At 40.5% G+C, this 21,573-nt stretch overlaps 1 protein-coding gene across 2 annotated transcripts in view; it reads right to left on the minus strand.

Moving 5' to 3' along the window:
* The window catches only part of ATP10A (ATPase phospholipid transporting 10A (putative)), a 203,779-nt gene that overhangs the window by 16,298 nt on the left and 165,908 nt on the right, over positions 1–21,573 (minus strand). For both annotated transcript variants that reach the window (XM_088024973.1, XM_028087269.2), the window contains exon 13: positions 16,031–16,215. In XM_088024973.1, the coding sequence (XP_087881099.1) occupies positions 16,031–16,215 (185 nt within the window). The remainder of the gene's footprint in view (positions 1–16,030; positions 16,216–21,573) is intronic.

The raw sequence follows: 21,573 nt of genomic DNA on the forward strand, positions 1-21,573 counted from the left end.
CGGGGTTGCCATAAACTGTGATCCGCGGCCCAGTCAGGCCACTACTCCTACAACAGGGACCCAACAAGCGGCAGAGCTGGGGAGACTCCCCTTCCTCCCCTGGGAGGAGCGCACCACAGGGATCTGCTGGGTTTGGAGACTCCACACGGGGTCGGGAGCCAGAGACAGAAACACTTGGTCACAGGCCGGGTAAGCACGCGGTGCGGCCGGAAACCAGGGAGACGGGAGTGACTGCTTGTCTCTGGGGGCGCAGCGAGGAGCAGGGCAACAAGTTCTCAGCTACTCCGGGCAGAGATTGGGAGGCCACCATTTTCACTCTGGTCCTCCAAAGCTGTACCGAGAGATTGCAGGGAACAAAAGCTCCCGAGAGCAAACCCGAGCAGATTGCTTACCCCAACAGACAAGGGTGGGTCAATTCCACCTCTGGCAAAGACATTTGGGAACCACGGCAACAGGCCCCTCCCCCAGAAGATTAGCACGAACAGCCAGCAAGCCAAGACCAAGTTTACCGATCAAGGAGAATGGGAGAACTCCAGCGCTAGGGGAATACTGCACATAGAATTCATGGCTTTCTTACCATGATTCATTAGTTTTTCAAAGTTAATTTTTTAACTTTTTTTTTGAATTTTTCTTTTTCCCTTTTTCAACCAACATCTTATCAATCCCTTTTTTAAAAAAAACATTTTTATTTTTCATTTTTAGAGTCATATTTTATCCCTTTATAGTAGTTACCCTTATTTTTGGCATATATATATAAGTTGTTCTCTCTTTAAAATTCTGAGATACAGTTTCTTCTAACAGATCAAAATATAACCTAAATCATTAGTGTATGTCTTTGTTCTAGTCTTCTGCCTGATCACATACTCTCTCTTTTCTTTTTTTTTTTAAAACTTCTTCTTTCTATTTTCAAAAAACATAACAATTCCTTTTATAAAATCTTTTATAATTTTCATCTTTACAGTCATCTTCCATCCCTTCATTGTATCAACACTTATTTTGTACATATATGTCTTTCTTCCTTTAAAATTTTAGGAGGCACGTTCTTCTAATAGACCAAAATACACCCAAAATCTAGTGTGTGGCACTGATCTATGCACTAGCCTGATCATATTTGATCATATTCTGTTTTTATTGTTTTGTTCTGTTTTTGTATATTTTTATTTTTTTCTTTTTCTCTCTGTTTTTTTTCTTTCCCTTTCTTTTCCCCTGGTTTCAGGTCTTTTCTGAATTGTATAGAGTATATTTGCTGGGGACGTTGTTAACCTGTTAGCATTTTGTTCTCTCATTCATCTATTCTCCTCTGGAAAAAATGACAAGACAAAAAAAATTACCTCAGCAAAAAGAACAAGAGGTAGTACCGTCTGCCAAGGACCTACTAAATACGGATATTAGTATGATGTCGACCTAGAGTTCAGAATCATGACTTTAAAGATACTACCTGGGCTTGAAAAAAGCGTGGAAGTTATTAGAGAAACCCTTTCTGGGGAAAAAAAAGAACTAAAATCTAACCAAGTCGAAATCAAAAAGGCTATTCATGAGGTGCAATAAAAAATGGAGGCACTAACTGCTAGGATAAATGAGGCAGAAGAGAGAATCAGTGATATAGAAGACCAAATGATGGAAAATAAAGAGGCTGAGAAAAAGAGAGATAAACAACTACAGGATCATGAGGGCAGAATTCGAGAGATAAGCAATAAGATGAAACAACATTAGAATAATTGGGATCCCAGAAGAAGAAGAAAGAGAGAGAGGGGCAGAAGGTATATTGGAGCAAATAGTAGCAGAGAACTTCCCTAATGAGGGGAAGTAAACAGGCATCAAAACCCAGGAGGCACAGAGAACTCCTCTCAAAATCAGTAAAAATAGGTCAACACCGCAACATCTAATAGTAAAACTTACAAGTCTCACAGACAAAAAGAAAATCTTGAAACGGGCTTGGGAGAAGAGATATGTAACCTACAATGGTAGAAACATTAGATTGGCAACAGACCTATCCACAGAGACCTGGCAGGCCAGAAAGGACTGGCATGATATCTTCAGAGCAATAACAAGAAAGATAGGCAGCCAAGAATACTATATCCAGCTAGGCTGTCATTAAAAATAGAAGGAGAGATAAAAAGCTTCCAGGACAAACAAAAACTAAAGGAATTTGCAAACACGAAACCAGTCCTCCAAGAAATATTGAAAGGGGTCATCTAAGCAAAATGAGAGCCTAAAAGCAGCATAGATCAGATAGGAAAGCAGACAATATACAGTAACAGTCACCTTACAGGCAATACAATGTCACTAAATTCATATCTTTCAATAGTTATCCTGAATGTAAATGGGCTAAATGCCCCAATCAAAAGACACAGGCTATCAGACTGGATTAAAAAACAAGGCCCATCAATATGTTGTATGCAAGAGACTCATTTTAGACCCAAAGATACCCCCACATTGAAAGTGAGGGGGTGGAAAACCATGGACACCAAAAGAAAGCTGGGGTGGCAATCCTTATATCAGACAAATTAGATTTTAAAACAAAGACTGTAATAAGAGATGAGGAAGGACACTATATCCTACTTAAAGGGTCTATCCAAAAAGAAGATCTAACAATTATAAATATCTATGTCCCTAACATGAGAGCAGCCAATTATATAAGGCAATTAATAACAAAAGCAAAGAAACACATTGACAACAATACATTAATAGTGGGGGACTTTAACACCCCCCTCACTGAAATGGACAGATCATCTAAGCAAAAATCAAAAAGGAAATAAAGACTTTAAATGACACACTGGACCAAATGGACTTCACAGACATATTCAGAACATTCCTTCCCAAAGCAACGGAATACACATTCTTCTCTAGTGCCCATGGAACATTCTCCAGAATTGATCACATCCTAGGTCACAAATCAGGTCTCAACCGGTACCAAAAGATTGGGATTATTCCCTGCATATTTTCAGACCACAATGCTTTGAAACTAGAACTCAATCACAAGATGAAAGTCAGAAAAATCTCAAATACATGGAGGCTAAAGAGCATCCTACTAAAGAATGAATGGGTCAAACAGGAAATTAAAGAAGAATCAAATAAATTCATGGAAACCAATGAAAATGAAATTACAAGTGTTCAAAATCTTTGGGATACAGCAAAGGCAGTCCTAAAAGGAAAGTATATAGCAATACAAGCCTTTCTCAAGAAACAAGAAGTCTCAAATACACAACCTAAAACCTACACCTAAAGGAGCTAGAGAAAAAAACAGCAAATAAAGCCTAAACCCAGCAGGAGAAGAGAAATCATAAAGATCAGAGCAGAAAGCAATGAATTAGAAACCAAAAGAACAGTAGAACAGATCAACAAAAGTAGGAGCTGGTTCTCTGAAAGATTTAACAAGATTGATAAACCCCAGGCCAGACTTATCAAAAAGAAAAGAGAAATGACCCAAATCAACAAAATCATGAATGAAAGAGGAGAGATCACAACCAACACCAAAGAAATACAAACAATTATAAGAACATATTATGAGCAAATCTATGCCAGCAAATTAGATAACCTGGAAGAAATGGATGCATTCCTAGAGATGTATCAACTACCAAAATTGAACCAGGAAGAAATAGAAAACCTGAACAGACCTATAACCACTAAGGAAATTGAAGCAGTCATCAAAAATCTCCCAACAAACAAAAGCCCAGGGCCAGATGGCTTCCCAGGGGAATCTTACCAAACATTTCAAGAAGAATTAATACCTATTCTCCTGAAACTGTTCCAAAAATAGAAATGGAAGGAAAACTTCCAAACTCATTTTATGAGGCCACCATTACCTTGCTCCCAAAACCAGACAAAGACCCCATCAAAAAGGAGAATTACAGACAAATATCCTTGATGAACATGGATGCAAAAATTCTCACCAAAATACTAGCCAATAGGATCCAACCGTATATTAAAAGGATTATTCACCATGACCAAGTGGGGTTTATCCCTGGGCTGCAAGGTTGGTTCAACATCCGCAAATCCATCAACGTGTTAAATACATTAAATACATTAACAAAAGAAAGAACAAGAATCATACGATCCTCTCAATAGATGCAGAAAAGAATTTGACAAGTACAGCATCCTTTCTTGATCAAAACACTTCAGAGTACAGGGATAGAGGGTACATGCCTTAATATCACAAAAGCCATCTATGAAAAACCTACATCGAATATCATTCTCAATGGGGAAAAGCTGAGAGCTTTCCCCCTAAGGTCAGGATCGCGGCAGGGATGTCCACTATCACCACTGCTATTCCACATAGTATTACAAGTCCTAGCAACAGCAATCAGACAACAAAAAGAAATCAAAGGCATCCAAATCGGCAAAGAGGAAGTCAAACTCTCACTCTTTGCAGATGATATGATACTGTATGTGGAAAACCCAAAAGATTCCACCCCAAAACTGCTAGAACTCATATAGGAATTCAGTAAAGTAGCAGGATATAAAATCAATGCACAGAAATCAGTGGCATTCCTATACACCAACAACAAGACAGAAAAGAGACAAATCAAGGACTTGATTCCATTTACAATTGCACCCAAAACCATAAGATACCTAGGAATAAATTTAACCAAAGAGGCAAAGGATCTGTACTCAGAAAACTATAAAACACTCATGAAGGAAACTGAAGAAGACACAAAAAATGGAAAAATGTTCCATGTTCATGGATTGGAAGAACAAACCTTGTGAAGATGTCAATGCTACCTAGAGCAATCTACACATTCAATGCAATCCCCATCAAAAGACCATCTACTTTTTTCAAACAAATGGAACAAATAATCCTAAAATTCGTATGGAATCAGAAGAGACCCCGAATAACCAGAGGAATATTGAAAAAGAAAAGCAATGCTGGTGGCATCACAATTCCAGACTTCCACCTCTATTACAAAGCTGTCATTATCAAGACAGTATGGTACTGGCACTAAAACAGACCCATAGATCAGTGGAACAGAATAGAGAGCCCAGAAATGGACCCTCAACTCTATGGTCAACTCATCTTTGACAAAGCAGGAAAGAATGTCCAATGAAAAAGGACAGTCTCTCCAACAAATGGTGTTGGGAAAATTGGACAGCCTCACGCAGAAGAATGAAACTGGACCATTTCCTTACACCACACGCAAAAATAGACTCCAAATGGTTGAAAGACCGAAACACGAGACAGGAGTCCATCAAAACTCTAATTGAGAACACAGGTAGCAACCTCTTCGACCTCAGCTGCAGCAACTTCTTCCTAGAAACATCGCCAAAGGCAAGGGAAGCAAGGGCAAAAATGAACTATTGGGATGTCATCAAGATAAAAAGCTTTTGCACAGCAAAAGAAACAGTCCACAAAACCAAAAGACAACCTACAGAATGGGAGAAAATATTTGCAAATGACATATCAGATAAAGGGCTAGTATCCAAAATCTATGAAGAACTTATCAAACTCAACAACCAAAGAACAAATAATCCAATCAAGAAATGGGCAGAAGACATGAACAGACATTTTTCCAAAGAAGACATCCAAATGGCCAACAGACACATGAAAAAGTGCTCAACATCGCTCAGCATCAGGGAAATCCAAATCAAAACGTCAATGAGATACCACCTCACACCAGTCAGAATGGCTAAAATTAACAAGTCCCGAAATGACAGATGTTGGCGGGGATGCGGAGAAAGGGGAACTCTCCTACACCGTTGGTGGGAATGCAAGCTGGTGCGACCCTCTGGCAAACAGTATGGAGGTTCCTCAGAAAGTTGAAAATAGAGCTACCATACGATCCAGCCATTGCATCACTGGGTATTTACCCCAAAGATCCAATGTAGGGATCCGAAAGGGTTCGTGCACCCCAATGTTTATAGCATCAATGTCCACAATAGCTAAACTGTGGAAAGAGCCAAGATGTCCATCGACAGATGGATAAAGAAGAAGTGGAATATATACAGAATGGAATATTATGCAGCCATCAAAAGGAATGTGATCTTGCCATTTGCAATGACGTGGATGGAACTAGAGGGTGTTATACTGACTGAAATAAGTCAATCAGAGAAAGACATGTATCATATGACCTCACTGATATGAGGAATTCTTAATCTCAGGAAACAAGCTTAGGTGTGCTGGAGTGGTGGGGGGTGGGAGGGATGGGGTGGCTGGGTGACAGACTTTGGGGAGTGTATGTGCTATGGTGAGTGCTGTGAATTCTGCAAGACTGTTGAATCACAGATCTGTACTTCTGAAACAAATAATGCAATATATGTTAAGAAAAAAAAAGAAGAAGATAGCAAGGGGGAAGAATGAAGGGGAGTAAGTCAGAGGGGGAGACGAACCATGAGAGATGATGGACCCTGAAAAACAAACTGAGGGTTCTAGAGGGGAGGGGGGTGGGTGGATGTGTTAGCCTGGTGATGGGTATTGAAGAGGGCACATTCTGCGTGGAGCACTGGGTGTTATTCACAAACAATGAATCATGGAACACTACATCAAAAACTAATGATGTAATGTATGGTGATTAACATAACAATAGAGAAATTAAAAAAGAATGAAGAAAAACACCATACAAATCCCCATATAATGGTTTTCTTCAAAATAAATGACCAGTACTGTCAAGTCATCAAAAACAAAATTTAAGAAACTGTTATAGCCAATAAGAGCCCAAGGAAAAATGACAATTAAATGTAGTGTGTGTATTCTGTATGAGATCCTGGAACACAGAAAGGATATTAGGTAAAAATTAAGACAATCTGAATATAGCATAGATTTTATTTTATTTATTATTCTTATTCTTATTTAGAGGTGGGGGAGAGGCAAAGGGACAGAAGAATCTCAAGCAGGCTCCAGGCCCAGCACAGAGCCTGATGTGGGGCTCGATCTCACAACCCTGAAATCACGACCTTAGCCAAAATCAAGAGTCAGACTTTTAACTTACTGGGCCATCCAGGCACCCTAAGTATAGATTTTAGTAAGTAATAATATGTCAACATTGGTTCATTGATTATGGTAAAGATGTTAATAATAGGAATATTATTGTGTAGATTATATGGGAACTCTCAATACTATCTTTGCAATTTTTCTGTAAATTTAAAACCACTGTATATATAAAGTTTATTTTTTAAAACATCACCACATGGCCCAAGAGCAGAATGGAGATAACAGAAGAAAAAGTCAGTGAACTCAAAGATCAATAGAAATTAACCAATTTGACCAAGAGAGAAAGAAAAATTGAAAAAATGAAAGCCTCAGCGAGCCTTGAGGCAAACCAGAAGACCTGACATTCATGTCATCAGTCTTCCAGAAGAAGAGGAGCAATTGTAGCACGAAAAAAGTGTCTGAAGAAATAAATAATGGCTAAAAACTTGCCAAATTTAGTGAAAGATATAACCCCACAGATTCAAGCAGCTCAGGAAAACCCAGAGTATCAATCTAAAAAAATCTGTGCCCAAACACACCATAATCAAACTGCTTATACTAAAGGCAAAAAAAACAAAACCAACCCCAAATCAAAACATCCAGATAAAAATGATGCATTAGCTATAGATTTGGATGACTGTTGATTTTGCCTAGAAACCATGGTGAAATAAAGGCATTCTCTGATAAAGAAAAGAGAATCTGTTGCCAGTAGACCTACTCTAAAGGAATTGCTGAAGGAAGTTCTTCAGACTAAGAGTAAAAAAAATGCCACAAATACACTTGTAACACCGAGGATGAAATAAGTGTGACAGAAATCGTCAATATTCACATAAATAAAATGGGCTATTCTTTTCCTTTTGACTTCTTTAAAATATGCTTTTTGATTGAAAGTAAAAATTATTATCTGACAAAGATTTCAATCTCTGTTGCTTTCATATAGAAGACACCTACAACGTAAAGGGGTAAAGGGAGACATGAGGTGAGACTTCTTCATTCCACTCAAAGTAGCAAAATACTGATTGTAAGTAGACAGTGATGATTTAAGTATGCATATTGTAAACGCTAAAAACCCAAGTAAAGTGATATTATCAAAGGAAAGAGACACATTAAACTGGAATACTAGGGCGGAGCAAGATGGCAGAGGAGTAGGAGACCTGGATTTCGTCTGGTCTCAGGAATTCAGCTGGGTAGGGATCAAATCATTCTGAACACCTACGAACTCAACAGGAGATTGAAGAAAAGAATAGCAACAACTCTCTGAACAGAAAAGCAACCACTTTCTGGAAGGTAGGACATAAGGAGAAGTGAATCCAAGTCGATATTCCGGAGGATAGACCGCGGGGGAGGGGGCCTCCATTGGCCGCTTCTGGCAAGTGATAGAACTGGGGAGCACAAAGTCTGAACTTCTACAAGTCGGCTTCGTGGAGGGACGTCGCTCCAGTGGCTAAGCAGGGGGTGGAACTGTCGTGGGACAGTGTGGTCTCAGGACCCTTGGGGTCACAGAAAGACAGGGTGTGCCTGAGTGCGGCAGAGCTCCCAGGTATTGGAGCGGGGAGGCTGGCTGCAGAGACGGAGCCGAGGAGCGGGCTCTCAGCTCAGGGATGCCATAAACTGTGATCGGCGACACAGGCCACTGCTCCTCTAGCAGGGACCCAACAAGCGGCAGATTCGGCGAGACTCCCCTTCCTCCCCTGGGAGGAGCAGCGTGGGAGCACACCACAGGGATCTGCTGGGTTTGGAGACTCCAGTCGGGGTCGTATGCAAGAGATAGAAACACTCGGTCACAGGCCGGTTGAGCATGGAGTGCAGCTGGAGACCGCGGAGATGGGAGTGATTGACTGCTTTTTTCTGGGGGCGCACTGAGGAGCAGCGTCCTGAGTTCTTGGCTCCTACAGGGCGGAGATTGGGAGGCCGCCATTTTCACTCTTGTCCTCCAAAGCTGTACCATAAGCTTGCAGGGAACAAAAGCTCCCAAGAGCAACCCCGAGCAGATTACTTAGCCCGACCTGGCAAGGGTGGGGCAATTCTGCCTCTAGCAAAGACATTTGGGAACCACGGCAACAGGCCCCTCTCCCAGAAGATCAGCAAGAACAGCCATCCAAGACCAAGTTTACAGATCAATGAGAACGGGAGAACTCCAGAGCTAGGGGAATATGGCACATGGAACCATGGATTTTTTACCATGATTCTTTAGTCTAAGTTATTTTTTTAACTTTTTTTTTTATTTTTCTTTTTCCCCCTTTCAACCAACATCTTATCAATCCCTTTTTAAAAAGAACATTTTTATATTTTTAGAGTCATATTCTATCCCTGCATAGTAGTTACCCTTATTTTTAGCATATATATATAAGTTGTTCTCTCAATTTTGAGATACAGTTTCTTCTAACAGATCAAAATATAACCTAAATCTCTAGTATATGGCTTTGTTCCAGTCTCCTGCCTGATCACAGTCTCTCCCTTGTTTTTTTTTTTTAATCCTCTTTCTTTTTCAAACAACTTATCGTAGCAATTCCTTTTACAAAATTTTTTATAATTTTCATCTTTACATTCATATTCCATCCCTTCATTGTATCAACCCTTATTTTTGTACATATATAAATTTTTCTTTCTTTAAAATCTTGGGAGGCACTTTCTTCTAACAGACCAAAATACACCCAAAATCTAGTGTGTGGCACTGTCTATGCACCAGCCTGATCATATTTGATCATATTCTGTTTTTTTCTTGTTTTGTTCTGTTTTTGTTTATCTTTATCTTTTTTGTTTTTTTTTTCCTTTCTTTCCCTTTCTTTTCCCCCAGCTTCGGGTCTTTTCTGATTTGTTTAGAGTATATTTTCTGGGGACGTTGTTACCCTGTTAGCATTTTGTTCTCTCATTCATCTATTCTCCTCTGGACAAAATGACAAGACGGAAAAAAGCACCTCAACAGAAAGAACAAGAGGTAGTACCGACTGCCAGGGACCTACTCAATACGGACATTAGTATGATTCGGAAATAGAGTTGAGAATCATGATTTTAAAGATACTAGCTGGGCTTGAAAAAAGCATGGAAGTTATTAGAGAAACCCTTTCTGGAGAAATAAAATAACTAAAATATAACCAAGTCAAAATCAAAAAGTCTATTAATGAGGTGCAATAAAAAATGGGGGCGCTAACTGCTAGGATAAATGAGGCAGAAGAGAGAATCAGTAATATAAAAGACCAAATAATGGAAAATAAAGAAGCTGAAAAAAAGAGAAATAAACAACTACTGGATCACTAAGGCAGAATTCGAGAGATAAGGGATACGATAAGATGAAACAACATTAGAATAATTGGGATCCCAGAAGAAGAAGAAAGAGAGAGAGGGGCAGAAGCTATATTGGAGCTAATTATATAGAGAACTTCCCTAATTTGGGGAAGGAAACAGGCATCAAAATCCAGGAGGCACAGAGAACCCCTCTCAAAATCAATAAAAATAGGTCAACATCCCGACATCTAAAAGAAAACTTACAAATCTCAGAGACAAAGAGAAAATCCTGAAGGAAGCTCCAGAGAAGAGATATGTAACCTACAATGGCAGAAACATTAGACTGGCAACAGACCTATCCACAGAGACCTGGCAGGCCAGAAAGGACTGGCATAGTATCTTAAGAGCACTAAACAAGAAAAATATGCAGCCAAGAATACTATACCAAGATAGGCTCTCATTGACAATAAAAGGAGAGACAAAAAGGTTCCAGGACAAACAAAAACTAAAGGAATTTGCAAACACAAAACCAGCCCTACAAGAAATATTGAAAGGGGTCCTCTAAGCAAAGAGAGCCTAAAAGCAACATACACCAGAAAGGAACACAGACAATATACAGTAACCTTCACCTTACAGGCAATACAATGGCACTAAATTCATAACTTTACATAGTAACCCTGAATGTAAATGGGCTAAATGCCCCAATCAAAAGACACAGGCTGTCAGATTGGATAAAAAAAACAAGGCCCATCGATATGCTGTCTGCAAGAAACTCATTGTAGACCCAAAGATACCCCGACATTGAAAGTGAGGGGGTGGAAAACCACTTACCATGCTAACGGGCACCAAAAGAAAGCTGGTGTGGCATTCCTTTTATCAGACAGGTTAGATTTTAAACCAAAGACTGTAATAAGAGATGAAGAAGGACACGATATTCTACTTAAAGGGTCTATCCAACAAGAAGTTCTAACAGTTGTAAATATCTATGCCCCTAAAATGGGAGCAGCCAATTATATAAGGCAATTAATAACAAAAGCAAAGAAACACATTGACAACAATACATTAATAGTGGGGACTTTAATACCCCCCTGACTGAAATGGACAGATCATCTAAACAAAAGATCAACAAGGAAATAAAGACTTTAAAAGACACACTGGACCAAATGGACTTCACAGACATATTCAGAATATTCCATCCCAAAGCAACAGAATACACATTCTTCTCTACTTCCCATGGAACATTCTCCAGAAGAGATCACATCCTAGGTCACAAATCAGGTCTCAAATGGTACCAAAAGATTGGGATTATTCCCTGCATATTTTCAGACCACAATGCTTTGAAACTAGAACTCAATCACAAGAGGAAAGTCGGAAAGAACTCAAATACATGGAGGCTAAAGAATGAATGGGTCAACCAGGAAATTAAAGAAGAATTAAAAAATATTCATGGAAACCAATGAAAATGAAAACACAACTGTTCAAAATCTTTGGGATACAGCAAAGGCAGTCCTAAGAGGAAAGTATATAGCAATACAAGCCTTTCTCAAGAAACAAGAAAGGTCTCAAATACACAACCTAACCCTACACCTAAAGGAGCTAGAGAATACACAGCAAATAAAGCCTACACACAGCAAGAACAGAGAAATAATAAAATCAGAGCAGAAATCAATGAACTAGAAACCAAAAGAATAGTAGAACAGATCAACGAAACTAGGAGATGGTTCTTTGAAAGAATTAACAAGATTGATAAACCTCTGGCCAGACTTATCAAAAAGAAAAGAGAAACGACCCAAATCGACAAAAACATGAATGAAAGAGGACAGATCACAACCAACACCAAAGAAATACAAACAATTATAAGAACATATTATGAGCAATTCTATGCCAGCAAATTAGATAACCTGGAAGAAATGGGTGCATAGTTGTATGGGTGCATACAACTAGAGATGTATCAACTACCAAAACTGAACCAGGAAGAAATAGAAAACCTGAACAGACCTATAACCATTAAGGAAATTGAAGCAGTCATCAAAAATGTCCCAACAAAACCCCAAGGCCAGATGGCTTCCCAGGGGAATTCTACCAAACATTTAAAGAAGAATTAATACCTATTCTCCTGAAACTGTTCCAAAAAATATAAATGGAAGGAAAACTTCCAAACTCATTTTATGAGGGCACCATTACCTTGATCCCAAAACCAAGCCCCATCCAAAAGGAGAGTTACAGACCAATATCCTTGATGAACACGGATGCAAAAATTCGTACCAAAGTACTAGCCAATAGGATCCAACAGTACATTAAAAGGATAATTCACCACGACCAAGTGGGATTTATCCCTGGGCTGCAAGGTTGGTTCAACATCTGCATATCAATCAATGTGATACAATACTTTAACAAAAGAAAGAACAAGAATCATATGATCCTCTCAATAGATGCAGAAAAAGCATTTGACAAAGTACAGCATACTTTCTTGATCAAAACTCTTCAGAGTATAGGGATAGAGGGTACATACCTCAATATCATAAAAGTCATCTATGAAAAACCTACAGCAAATATCATTCTCAATGGGGAAAAACTGAGAGCTTTCCCCCTAAGGTCAGGAATGTGGCAGGGATGTCCACTATCACCATTGCTATTCAACATAGTATTAGAAGTCCTAGGCACAGCAATCAGACAACAAAAAGAAATCAAAGGCATCCAAATCGGCAAAGAAGAAGTCAAACTCTCACTCTTTGCACATGGTATGATACTTTATGTGGAAAACCCAAAAGACTCCACCCCAAAACTGCTAGAACTCATACAGGAATTCACTAAAGTGGCAGGATATAAAATCAATGCCCAGAAATCAGTGGCATTCCTATATACCAACAACAAGACAGAAGAAAGAGAAATTAAGGAGTCAATCCCATTTACAATTGCACCCAAAACCATAAGATACCTAGGAATAAATCTAACCAAAGAGGCAAAGGATCTGTACTCAGAAAACTATAAAATACTCATGAAAGAAATTGAGGAAGACACAAAGAAATGGAAAAATGTTCCATTCTCATGGATTGGAAGAAAAAATATTGTGAAGATGTCAATGCTACCTAGAGCAATCTACACATTCAATGCAATCCCCATCAAAAGACCATCCACTTTTTTCAAAGAAATGGAACAAATAATCCTACAATTTGTATGGAACCAGAAAAGACCCTGAATACCCAGAGGTATGTTGAAAAAGAAAAGCAAAGCTGTCGACATCACAATTCCAGACTTCGAGTTCTATCTATTACAAAGCTGTTCATCATCAAGACAGTATTGGACTGGCACAAAAACAGGCACATAGATCAATGGAACAGAATAGAGAGCCTAGAAATGGACCCTCAACTCTATGGTCAACTAATCTTTGACAAAGCAGGAAAGAATATTCAATGGAAAAAGAGACAGTCTTCAATAAATGGTGTTGGGAAAATTGGACAGCCACATGCAGAAGAATGACACTGAACCATTTCCTTATACCACACACAAAAATAGACTCAACATGGTTGAAAGACTTAAATGTGAGACAGGAGTCCATCAAATTCCTAAAGGAGAACACAGGCAGCAATCTTTGACCTCAGCCGCAGCAACTTCTTCCTAGCAACATCACCAAAGGCAAGGGAAGCAAGGACAAAAATGAACTACTGGGACTTCATCAAGATAAAAAGCTTTTGCACAGCAAAACAGTCAACAAAACCAAAAGACAACTGACTGAATGGGAGAAGATATTTGCAAATGACATATCAGATAAAGGGCTAGTATCCAAAATCTATAAAGAACTTATCAAACTCAACACCCAAAGAACAAATGATCCAATCAAGAAATGGGCAGAAGACATGAACAGACATCGTTCCAAAGAAGACATCCAAATGGCCAACAGACACATGAAAAAGTGCTCAACATTGCTCAGCATCAGGGAAATCCAAATCGAAACCTCAATGAGATACCACCTCACACCAGTCAGAATGGCTAAAATTAACAAGTCAGGAAACAACGGATGTTGGCGGGGATTCAGAGAAAGGGGAACCCTCCTCCACTGTTGGTGGGAATGCAAGCTGGTGCAACCACTCTGGAAAACAGTATGGAGTTTCCTCAAAATGTAAAGTAGAGCTACCATATGATACAGCAATTGCACTACTGGGTATTTACCCCAAAGATACAAATGTAGGGATCTGAAGGGGTACGTCCATCCCAATGTTCATAGCAGCAATGTCCACAATACGCAAACCGTGGAAAGAGCCAAGATGTCTATCAAGAGATGAACAGATAAAGAATAAGTGGTATATATATAGAATGGAATATTATGCAGCCATCAAAAGGAATGAGATCTTGCCATTTGCCCCGATGTGGATGGAACTGGAGGGTGTTATGCTAAGCGAAATAAGTCAATCAGAGAAAGACATGTACCATATGACCTCACTGATATGAGGAATTCTTAATCTCAGGAAAGAAACTAAGGTTTGCTGGAATCGGGGGGTGGGAGGGGTGGGGTGGCTGGGCGATAGACTTTGGGGAGGGTATGTGCTGTGGTGAGCACAGTGAATTGTGCAAGACTGTTGAATCACAGATCTGTACCTCTGAAACAAATAATGCAATGTATGTTGAGAAAAAAAAAAGAAGATAGCAGGAGGGGAAGAACAAAGGGGAGGAACTGGAGGGGTGACGAACCATGATAGACGATGGACTCTGAAAAACAAACTGAGTGTTCTAGAGGGGAGTGGGTAGGAGGATGGGTTAGCGTGGTGATGGGTATTAAGGAGGGTACGTTCTGCATGGAGCACTGGGTGTTATGCATAAACAATGAATCATGGAACACTACATCAAAAACTAATTATGTAATGTATGGTGATTAACATAACATAATAAAAAAATAAAATGCAAAAAAGAAAAAAAGAAAAAATGGAATACTAAAAGATACTTTAAGTAACCCAAAGAAGGTGGTAAAGAGAATGGAAGAACTGAAAACAGAAAGAATAATCAGGGAAAAAAACTACCAAGAAAAGACTTCTAAAAAAAACCCAGAGGGCAGCATGATACTGGTGAAGGGATAGACACACAGGCCAGTGCACCAGAACAGAATATCCAGAAATAGACCCTAAAAAACATGACCAACTGATTTTCAATGAAAGTATAAAGACAATTTAGTGGAAAAAAAGACTTTTCAACAAATGGTGCTTGATTAGTCAGCTATATGCAGTAGAATGAAGTTTGATCTGAACCTTATCCAAAATTCCACACAAAATGGAATGTGTCTAAAGGTGCAACAATAAACTACAAAACTTTTGGAACAATATATAGGAGAAATCTTTGTGGCTAGGCACATCTTAAATGTAACAGCTAAATGATAATCCATAAGAGAAAAAGTTGATGAATCAGACCTCATCATACAGCTCAAAAAGATGTTTCAATTGGGAGTTCACTCAAGGAATCAGAGTCCAGGCCAGGTTTATGAGAAGTAGATACTCCCTACATACTTGAAGATTTAAATAGATAAATGTGACTGGATGAAAACTCTTAAGTGCCCAGCGGGCATCCCTGAGACAACCCATCCCATCCTGAGTACATCGATGCTGAATGGATTGGTTCACTGACTTGTGTGACCTCACGAAACAATTTTCCAATATTGTTGACATGAATAGGTCAGGAAAAAGCAGGTTGAATTTTGCATTAATAAAGTCCAGGGATGCATCCCTCGGAAATTAAGAAATCCCATCAAATCCCACATCTTCCTAGGCAATGACAAGAACATGTAAGAAACCCAACACAGGTGCAAACACAGAGGTAGAGGACAAAGAAATGGAAGGTATTCCTGTTGCTGTGGGGGTTAGGTAGGTATGAAGCTGGCCCAGGCAGAGCATGGCTTCCTGGAAACCTACATACCTGGGATTCAGCATTCAGGGTGATGACTTCCTCATCATGGTCCAGCAGTTTGCAGGCATATGCAATGTTAATGGCTGTTTCTTGTTTGTCACCAGTGAGAACCCAAATCTGCAGGCCTGCTTGACGCAATTTAGCAATGGTTTCTGGGACTCCATCCTGCAGGCGATCTTCAATCCCAGTGGCACCTGGTCAAATGTGCAAGTGTAGGTGAGCCCCCTCTGCACATGCCCTCAGATCCTGATGGGGCACGAATGTCATTGCCAACATACCAAAGATGCTGGCATGACCCCATAGACTGGGACCTACTTGATGCCTGTCTCATGTGGATGATGATTCATCATTTCTGGACCCTGGTGAACACTTTCAGTAGCTCCCTCGATTGACACAGTCACGAATGACTCAGAATGACTGTGAGGCACTGAACATAATTCTCTGTACTTAAAACAAAGCACTTCTAGTGCTTTCTAACAGGTGGCTAATTTTTAACATAACAGATAACTTGGAAACAAAGCTTGTGGGGAGATGGTGGGAATGACCATATTCTGAAGGATGAAAAAGTTTTAAAAATTATCCATTCCATACAAAGCTTCTGAATGACATCCACAATATTTGCCCTCAGCAATGCTTACTGTCAGCTGTCTAAACAGACCACACAAGCCCATTATTTCTTGAAAGCAACATTATCCAGAATGTACTTTTTCCATAAATTAGCATATTAATAAATATGCAGGCTTCTGTACATTGGGACAAATTTTCTACCCAGTGCAGAAAGGTGCTCTACAGGTCAGCCTCAGTTTTTTTCCTATTGTCAATTTAATGAGATGGTCTCTATCTTCTCTCTAGAAATACAGCATTGACTGAGGACACCTCATTGGCCCTGCCCTTCTCTTTTATGTCACACTGTTCCCTGTGCTGAGAGCTGATATGGGCTGAATGTGTCCCCTTATCCCCATAATTTATAGGATGAAGCCCTAACCCTCACTGTGATGGCATTAGGAGGGAAGGTGGAAGACTCATAACTGAGGTTAGTGCCCTTATAATAAGGGACACAAGAGAGATGATCTCCCTCCACCATTCAAGGATACAGAAGGAAGATAGCCATCTGCAAGCCAGGAAAAGAGCCCTTTAAGGAACCAAATTGGCCGGCACTTCGATATGGGACTTCCAGCCTCCATAACTGTGAGAAATCAATGTCTGCTGTTTAAGCTGCCCAGTCTGTGGTATTTTGCTATGACAGCCTGAAATGACTAAGATAGACACCACTTCCCTTTCTCCTCCTAGAACAGATGAGTTGGCAGGTGTAGGGAGGATGGAGTCAAGGTATAATACATGTACAAAAAACGTGCAATTCTTAAATGTATCCTATAATGCACTTTCACAAATCACACTCCTGTTTAACTAGCCCTGAGCTCAGGTAACAGCATCACCAGCTCTCCAGAAGCCCCCTCAAGGGTAAGTGGCAGTCTTCTCTCTTCCATCTCATGCAGCCTGTGCAATGTGTTGGATCCGGGCCTACCTTTAATTTGAATGCACAGAAGACTAAGTGGGAACTTGGGAAGGGCCCAGAAAGGAAGAGGAGATATTGCACCCAAGCTGCCCTCAGCTCTGAATCACAGAGTCTGCAAGATAAGGACCAGGCAGGGGTGTGGGTCTCAAAGTATGCTTAGGAATAAACCATGTTATGTTCCATGTTCATTGTGAGCATATTCCTGACAACCCAGGTGCTGGAAGGCCATCTGGTCTTGGCCTTTCTTCCCTCCCCCAGACCCCTGGCTCTAGCATGGGGAGACAGTGGGTACTCTAGGTCTCTGGCTCCCTACTTTCACCATCCAACAGAGTTGACATCTACCAAGGCATCCTAAGTATCACTTCTGCTGTGATACATTCCCTGATATCCAGGGAAAGAGGGAGGGATGACAACGTCTGCCTTCATGTATTCAAAATGCCTTGCTCAGGGGCATCTAGGTGGCACAGTTGGTTAAGTGTCCAACTCTTGGTTTTGGCTCGGGTCATGATCTCAGGGTCGTGAGATCAAGCCCCGCATTGGGGCCCTGTGCTCAGCATGGAGTCTGGTTAGAGTTTCTCTCTCCCTCTGCCCCTCCTCCTGCATGTGCTCTCTCTTTTTTAAAAAAATATCCTGTTCATACTTAATAATAACAATGGTTATGGAATAATCATAATGATGGCTAATCTTGATGAATTACTAATTGTCAGGCAAAAATTTCTGCAGCATCCCTAACATGTGAGTACTACAATTATCCTCACCATATAGATCTGGGAAGCAAAGCTGAGAGAGATTAGTTAGCAAGGGAAGGGCTATAGCCTTCCATGCATGGTATGTCTCATGCTCCAAACCTCCCTATATGGCTGCTCTAGGAGAACTTCCACTACAGAACAGAGCTTTGTGTGTAATTCAACCAGTTACCCACCCTTCACTAGATGGCAACTTACTATAGAAGGGACTTGTAACTCCCCACCTTTGTATATTAGCTGCTCAGCCAGAGCTCCTTGATATATGTCCTCCAAGAAAGAAAGCAGGGGAAGGACTTACAGATAAATTCCAGTCCTTCAGGGAAAACCTAACACCTTCAAAATAAAGCATCTTCATTTCAGGAGCTAATTGGTCTAAGTAATGGGCCCCGACTGGGTCGCTGGACTGATCCTAACCTCTATGTGCAGCTTTGAATCAAACATAGAATATTACTGAACTCATAAAGAGAATTATGTAAAGTATGTCTATCTCAGCACGATGATATCCTATGGCCAAGGATAAAGAGTAAATCTCGGGAACAGTCCTTTAAAAATTATCTGGAAGCACAGTGGTCTTTCTTCAGCTCTTTAAGGTAGCTTATTAGCAATGGAATCTATGTAACTTAGAGTAAATGCCACCTCTCTACAGCCTGAGCCTTGGGAGAACCTAGCATTTTGAGTGTTATAACAGGGTATGTAGTAGGGTTCAAGCTAGTGCCACCATGCTTCACTGTGATCAAATGTCAGGTGGCTTTTCATGGGAGGGGAGTTTCAGATGACATCTGGAAATACAAACAGGAATGCTGGGGAATGTGAACAGAATGTTGTCCTCTGAATTTAGGTTCTTGGCCAGAACAGTATGGAAAAGAAAATTTCAAGAACACAGTATAAATGGTGACCCTTCCTTTGTAGTTCCCTGATGTTATTTAATATAAGAACCTAAATGAAAAGTTTTAGAAGGAGTATTTGGCTTTGGGCTTATTAAAAATATAAACAGCTTACTTTGCATTTCTTAAAAATGAATCTGAGGAGTTGGAACACAGTGCCTGTGGATAAAGCTGTGGTGAACACTAAGGTGGTGGCTCTTCTATTCTCCAGCTCATCATCTGAACCGAAATATCCCAGGTTGGGGGAGATGCTAAGTGTTTAACAACCAGCTAGTAGGAGGGAAGCTGATTTGCTGCATTTTCCCATTTCTGTGGTGCAAATACACTCACCTTGGCTGATGTCAAGCTACCAACAGCATCAAAAAGCTATGCAAAATTCCTGAAAATTTATGCAAAACAGCAAATGGTGATTGTAAAATTTCTGAAAATGTATGAAAAGGCTCTCAGCAGCAGGCATGAGCAGACTCAAGGACACTGATGGTGCCCACTGTGGGCATTCCAGTAGTTCCTTCACTGATTCATCTCAGAGCCCTTTAACAGACCCCTGGAGATAAACATCCACTCAGGATGACAGCAGAACGTGGCTGAATCAAGATTCTGAAAAACTCTATTAACCCGGCCCCAACAGAAAAAAAACAAAACAAAACTGGAATGAGGATAAGTAGAAAACCTTCCTTTTAGACGCTTACATAGTTGCCCAAACAAAAATTACAGAATCCAGGCTAGAAAGCAAATCCCCTGAAAAAGATCTAGGAAGATGAGTTGATCTCAAGTTCAATATGAACTTAGGGTATTCTAGGGCTGTCAAAAATTCAGGACATGTTAACAGAGATACAGCATGGGGGCAAGGGAGGTGATGGATGCCCAACCACCAGAGGGAGTCTGTATAGAAAAGGCCAGCCAGGCTGTAAACAGATGTGGAGGCAGTAACATAAGACTCATCACCACATGCTGCTGAGTACTGGACCCTGTGCTTGGACCTCACTTAGTGCTCCACTGGGCACCCCCTCCGTTCATCCCTGCAGGATTATTATCCAGCAGACAAGGAGACTGGGATGCCAAAAAGACTGAGTCACTTGCCCAGGGTCTCATGGCCAGTAAGTGACAGAGCCAGGACTGGATAGACAACCAAGCTAAGCCTCCTAGACTCTGAAAGAAGGAAAGGTAGGGATGCCTAAAAATATAGGTGGACAGCGTGGGGACTCACAGCCAAGCCCTCAAACAGTTAAGGTCTCACCCTCTGGAAAAGGGAAGAGATTCCGTCTGCCTTGCTCCACAGGGTGGGACCAGCACCCACTGGAAGAAGGGACTGGCGAGGCAAATTTTACTCCATTCAAGAGTCAGAGCTCTCCAGGGAGAGTGCCCTGCAGTGAAGGGACAGAGAAGTGGACCTGCCCATGGGCCAGAAAGACCAGCAGGAACCCCTGCCTATCCCCCAGGTCTGGTCAACAGTGACTTCTGGAGAAGCATGCTCTAGATATGAACAGTCCCAGTATATTAAAACCTGGAAGGTTAGAAAAAGCACAGCTCTCTTCCAAGTGTTTCATTTAATCACCCCCCAGGGATACTGCTCATGATGTCTCTGGGCATCTGGATCTAGGGGCTTTTTTGAGCAGTGCATGCCCTCCTATAAGACACCAGAGGCAAAAAAGAATATTATATGAAGTGTATATGTTATGCTATTAAATATATTAATTATTATATTAGATATGTATATATAGATATATAGGTAGCCCAACTCCTTTGTCCAGGGAACAAGACCATATGAATTACAGCCTTTCTGTATTAAATGGAGAGGGATGGACTCCAGTTTCTCCATGCCCAGGTATGCCATCTGACTCTCAGCACCATGGGATGGGGTGTGTGTGTGTACACAGCATGATCACATTCAGTTCCTGGTGTGGTCAGAGAGCACATATATAAAGACTCAGCTAATTTAATACAAACTTAATACTAAATATTTAAAATGTTAAAATAAATATTCTTATAAATACTAATATGAATACAGTAGAAAATATGAGCACATTTTAGTAAAAATGAGCTCGTTTTCTTTTCATCCAAACTGAATCTATGAAACATTCATAAGATGTAAAGTGTAGCCATTTCTGGAATCCAACAGTTTCTTTTTGTTTTAGGGGTAGGAGGTGGAGGGAGTCCCTTCAAGCTTCAGTTGTTGAGAAGCCTCGTTCCTCATCTCTATTTTTAGTGGGAAAGCAGGGTTTAGGGGGAGGCAAGTCAGGTGTTGTCACTGGGTACCTGGTGGGACAGCACGTGGAATACTACAGAGACGGTCCATGGTGTGAATGTTTAATCAAGGATGGCTGGGCCTGGGGGCCATGCTAGCATCAGGCTAGCCAACTCCTTAACCAAGCCCAGCAGGTGCAGAGCTGCCAATGACTAGAGCCA

This window comes from Eumetopias jubatus, unplaced genomic scaffold (genome assembly GCF_037043125.1).
Source record: "Eumetopias jubatus isolate StellerSeaLion01/CBP00866 unplaced genomic scaffold, mEumJub1_p1.0 scaffold_7, whole genome shotgun sequence".
Taxonomy (NCBI): domain Eukaryota; kingdom Metazoa; phylum Chordata; class Mammalia; order Carnivora; family Otariidae; genus Eumetopias; species Eumetopias jubatus.